This window comes from Lutra lutra, chromosome 6 (assembly GCF_902655055.1).
Source record: "Lutra lutra chromosome 6, mLutLut1.2, whole genome shotgun sequence".
Lineage (NCBI taxonomy): Eukaryota > Metazoa > Chordata > Mammalia > Carnivora > Mustelidae > Lutra > Lutra lutra.
Window position 1 is genome coordinate 1,640,144 of NC_062283.1, and position 5,693 is coordinate 1,645,836.

At 38.8% G+C, this 5,693-nt stretch overlaps 1 protein-coding gene across 1 annotated transcript; it reads right to left on the reverse strand.

Annotated features, from left to right (window-relative positions):
- Nucleotides 1-1,422: 1,422 nt before the first annotated feature.
- On the reverse strand, nucleotides 1,423-2,361 carry LOC125102006 (putative olfactory receptor 2B8). The gene has a single exon (XM_047732694.1). The coding sequence runs from the start codon at nucleotides 2,359-2,361 to the stop codon at nucleotides 1,423-1,425; it is 939 nt and encodes a 312-aa protein (XP_047588650.1).
- Between the last annotated feature and the right edge of the window lie 3,332 nt (nucleotides 2,362-5,693).

Genomic DNA, 5,693 nt, shown 5'->3' on the forward strand with positions numbered 1-5,693 from the left:
ATCAGGATGTGGCTGAAACATAATGGAAAGCAGGAAATTTGTCACCATCGGGATAAACAGTGGACAGAACTGTTTTCCTACTGGCATACATGAAGCATCACTATGGTGTCAAGATACATCCCAGGTGTTGATTTCAAGTAAGAATACTGTGATGCTCTTAGTGATACAGAGAGAACCCAACTGTGTACATGATCTTCCCCTGGCTGTCATTTCCAGCCTCCACATGCTGTCCCTGCTGCAAGATCACTTGGCATGAGTATGGCCAGCTCAGGGTTCAAGGCCCTGGGGAGGCCAGTTAGCCATCAGGATAGGGAACAGGAGAGTTGTTATCCGTATATGTCCAGCCCAAGACACAAACACATCTACCTGCACTGGGCTACATGTTGGAAAAAACTATCAAAAATCAGCAACATTTCTATAAAGACAGCATTGTTGGCTCCAGCCTCCATGGGAAAATACCCTGTTGTGTGACAATACTACAAAAACCCAGATCCATATTTGAAAACACATTTATTTGAAAACTGATTTTAAATTAAGATCTAAGGGCTTACAATGTCAGATTCAATTGTTCTGGGACAATTGAAGTTGACACTCATTACTTCTAATTCAGAAATGTATGACAGTAGTTCAAACTCAGATGGCTATTTATAAAGCTTAGACACATGGACATGTTTAATGATTAATATATATTTTATTTCTTCTTTACATTTCCTCCTAGTGAATCTGGTAAGCTCCAGAGAACATGGGATTTCCTGGGAATAAGAGGTCATTTCCCTGCATTCAAACTGTAGGGGCTTTTGGCAGGTTGGAGATACAAAAGCATTGATCAGTGATGCTTGGATCAAAGAAATTATTAAATGGGATGAAGAGAAGATTTAAATGTACTTCATCAAGATTGATGTTAGCAGGATTTTCTTAGAGCTAAGGATTGCTTTTTCTCACACCGCCCACCTACTTCTGTGAAAAAGCTGTGATACAGTCAACCTAAGGACCTTATCATGGAACCATGATCACAATGCAGGAAAAAGTGATATGCTTCCAACAAATGGCTAGAAAATGCTAAAATGTTAGTATTTCTTACAGGGTTTTAGGTTTGTATTCTTAATTCCCTGTGTATGTTCCTGAATATCTTCTTCTAAGTAGAAATGGACTAGCATTCCTAAATGGGGGTGGGGAATAAGAAAAACCCGTGGAGCTTTTTAAAATAATAGTATGACGTAGATGCTCTAGGACACTGGGTCATATCTCTGGAGGTTGCATGAATCTATGAGCTTGGATTTTGAGCACTCACTTGTATAAAAAATCAAGTAAGGAAATTCCCTTGAGAGATGTCACAGGAAATTTTGGATGACACTGGAAGGTCATAGTCATCTTAATACCCTGGCAGTCAAAGTCCTCCATCAAAGGGTCTTCCCCGCCCGGTCATCTGGAGTCCTGGACCCTGCAAAGCACCTTCTTCATTGCTCCCATCACATCCTTGTTCCTCAGCGTATATATGACAGGGTTGACCATGGGGGTGACAATGGCATAGAACAGAGAAACAAACTTGACCTGATCCTGGGAGTAGTTGTTGCTGGGCTGGAGGTAAGCATAGATGGCCGTGCCATAGAACAGGGAGACCACTGTGATGTGGGACACACATGTGCCAAACGCTTTCCTCTGCCCTGCAGACGACTTTATTCTTAAGACCGCCCTGACGATCCTACCATAGGAGACTGTGATTAATGTCAAAGGTATGAGGAGAATGACCACACCGACAAAGAAGACCTCAGACTCATACACAGTGGTATCAACACAGGCAAGCTTGAGCAGTGCGGGGACCTCACAAAGGAAGTGGTCTATTTTATTTCTCCCACAAAATGGTAAAAGGAAGAGGAGCACTGTCTGCAATGAGGAGTTGCCCAAACCAATGAACCATGATGCAGAAGCCATGAGGGCACAGAGACGGGGGTGCATGATCACGGTGTACTGCAGGGGCTTGCAGATGGCTGCATAGCGGTCAAATGCCATGAGCCCTAAGAGAATGCATTCTGTTCCTCCCAACCCTAGAGCAACAAACAGCTGAACTACACAGCCACCAAACGAGATAGACTTGTCTGCTGTCCTGAGATGAACCAGGAGCTGAGGGACAGTGCTGGTCGTGTAACACAGGTCCAGAAAGCTTAGGTTGGAGAGGAAAAAGTACATGGGAGTCTGAAGATGTGGGTCCAGTTGGGCCAAGGCAATGATGGCGGTATTTCCCAGCAGAGTGAACAGATAGAAGATCAGGAGAACCACAAAGAGGACTAGCTCCAGTTGAGGCCGGTCAGAGAACCCTAGCAGGATAAACCCCATGAAACAACTGCCATTTTTCTGTTCCATCCTCTGTTAGCACATGTTTCCTGTCAGGACCAAGTATTCAGCAATTTTAAAAGAAATCTTAAAAAAAAATAAGTTGACAGGGGTGGGGAGGCTCTCTCATGTTAAAGTACGACCATAGGGGACGCCTGGGTGGCTCAGTGGGTTAAGCCGCTGCCTTCAGCTCAGGTCGTGATCTCAGGGTCCTGGGATCGAGTCCCACATCGGACTCTCTGCTTAGCGGGGAGCCTGCTTCCCTCTCTCTCTCTGCCTGCCTCTCTGTCTACTTGTGATCTCTGTCTGTCAAATAAATAAATAAAATCTTAAAAAAAAAAAGTACGACCATAGGATTTTATCAGTAACTATTTGAATGAATGATGTGCTCATTAAGTGCTGGATGATAACGAACAACGAATCATGGAGCACTACATCAAAAACTAATGATGTACTGTATGGTGACTAATATAACATAATAAAAAATAAAAATTTTTAAAAAGAATAAACATTTAAGTAAATTAAAAATTGACATAGTTTATCCCAATCCAGTTCTACATTATCACAAAAAGTATATCATTAATATTTAGTATAAGAAAAATGAAATAACGGATATTGTCTTTGAATCAGTCATAGGTACCAAAGGTCTTTCGGTCTGAGCTCAATAAGACCTAAAGTACTATAAACATATACATATATTTTAGAAAGAATGGGGATAATGGAAAAAGAGGGAGGGTAATCAGAAAAAAATCAGAAAGAGATGCAGACAGATGGAGAAATGTTATTGCAAGTATGTATCTCATGATTCTACATATTTGCACATACCTCACGTGCAATAGAATATAATACAATATAAACTCAAAAATGCATTCAGATACAGGAATTGAAAACCTAGAATGTATTAATTCAAAGAATTCAATTACATGCAAAATATCACCACTACTCTGGACACAAACATTTTGACAGAACTGACTAACGTATTTATGAAAGTTGTACCGCTTTTTGATATGGTAGGGAAAAAATTAATAATCACAGAGAGCCAAAAACATTACCATCCAAATACAGAGCTTAACTTTTCCTTAAAGATGCTTGAAATTACCATACCAATTTAACAGGAACTCCAAAAATTCATTGGCCCTGCATATCCGTTGAAATCAGAACCCTGAAATCCAGTGGCCAAGACTTTCTTCTTCGTCTGCAGACTTCTGTTTCACACATTACCAAGTACAGGGCATGAAATCCTAAAAGAGGTAGGATTTTTCACTATCAACATTCTAATCAGATTAGTCATTTTAAAAGTTATCTAGTGGTGTAATCTATCTACAAAGAATAATGCTTTACATCACTCCCTATAATAAACTAATTAAATATATAAACATATAGAGATAAAGACAAATACATTCTCAAAGTAAAGTAGGTTAAATCACTATAATGGAAACCTTTAAATACTAGAAGAAAAGTTATAAAGAAAGGATATTTTCATATTATACAAAATCTCAGACATCCATTGATATTAGACGAATTACCAACTTTCTGAAGCTATCTTGCAGAGTTAGTCACACTGATCAAACACATGGCTAGCTCTAGGGCAAGTATGATGACCATTGTCATCCAACTGATTAGTACTGAAGAAGCTCTATCCCAACAAAACAGACGTCAGAAAATGGCTATTTCAGTTCTATCATGTTCAAATAGTTAAGCATACAGTACATTTTTAATTCTTCTGAGAGTTTCAAAATCTGAATCAGAGTAGACCCGACGATGTGTGAAAGAAATTGTTACAAAACTGGCCTAAAATAAATGTATCTAAAATCTGAAGAGAGGATGTAGAGTTCACAGTACTTTATATGTCCTCTGATTTTCTATAAGGTTGTGATCAGTATTACCCAGAGTAAAAAATTATACACAAGTATTTCTTGATAGAATTATTATAAAGACATTTGAAAGAGTCTAAATGTGCAACAAAAGAGAATATCCCCAGACTCACACATACTCAGAAGAGCAGAAAAATAAAAAATAAAAAAAACATGTTTCAGTCTCATGCACGTACACACACAAATACAGATACACTTTCTTAAGTAAATTGCTGGCAACTTTTCAAATGTGCCCCATAAAGGACACACCAAAGTGAAGGAGGACAAAAGTGAAATGTTAACTCATCTAAGGAAAGCACCAATATAGTCATGCAGCATTAGAATAAAATAATGTTGTATTTTAAAATTATCCTATCCGTAAGGACTAAGAAGGCAGATGAGAAAAGATAAAACTCTGGCAAGATGAAATTGTACAAACACTTTGCTGCTTTATAAGATTATATATGTGTGTGGAATAGTGCTCCACATCACTCGGCATCAGGGAAATACAAATCAAAACCACAGTGAGATCCCGCCTCACACCAGTCAGAATGGCTAAAATTAACAAGGCAGGAAATGACAGATTCTGGTGAGGATGCGGAGAAAGGGGAACCCTCCTACACTGTTGGTGGGAATGCAAGCTGGTACAGCCACTCTGGAAAACAGTGTGGAGGTTCCTCAAAAAGTTGAAAATAGAGCTACCCTACAACCCAGCAATCGCACTACTGGGTATTTACCCTAAAGATACAAATGTAGGGACCCAAAGGGGCACATACACCTGAATGTTTATAGCAGCAATGTTCACAATAGCCAAACTATGGAAAAAGCCCAGATGTCCAACAACAGAGGAATGGATAAAAAAGATGCAGTTCATATATACAATGGAATACTATGTAGCCATCAAAAGAAACGAAATCTTGCCATTTGCAATGATGTGGATGGAACTAGAGGATATTATGCTGAGTGAAATAAGTCAATCAGAGAAAGACAATTATATGATCTCCCTGATATGAGGAATTTGAGAGGCAAAATGGGGGAAAGACAAAATGAAACAAGATGGGATCAGGAGGGAGACAAACTATAAGAGACTCAATCTCACAAAACAAACTGAGGGTTGCTGGGAGGAGGGGGTAGGGAGAGGGTGGTTGGGTTATGGACATTGGAGAGGGTATGTGCTATGGTGAGTGCTGTGAAGTATGTAAGCCTGATGATTCACAGACCTGTACTCCTGGGGCAAATAATACATTATATGTTAATTAAAAGATTTTTTTTTAAAAAGCACATGTTACTTAGCAAGAGAAAAATGTTATTAGGTAAAATAACAATAAATAGATTCTACAAAATAAAAGAAGATGGCATTCTAAGTAATAATTACCATCAAAAAAATAATATAAACATATATTTTTATCAAAAAAAAAAAAAGAAAGGATGAATACCCAAGTTTAGTAGCAACATGGACGGGACTGGAAGAGATTATGCTGAGTGAAATAAGTCAAGCAGAGAGAGTCA

Bases quoted from the DNA above. Each gene is read 5' to 3' on its own strand.
- LOC125102006 (XM_047732694.1), bottom strand. From the start codon at position 2,361: ATGGAACAGAAAAATGGCAGTTGTTTCATGGGGTTTATCCTGCTAGGG.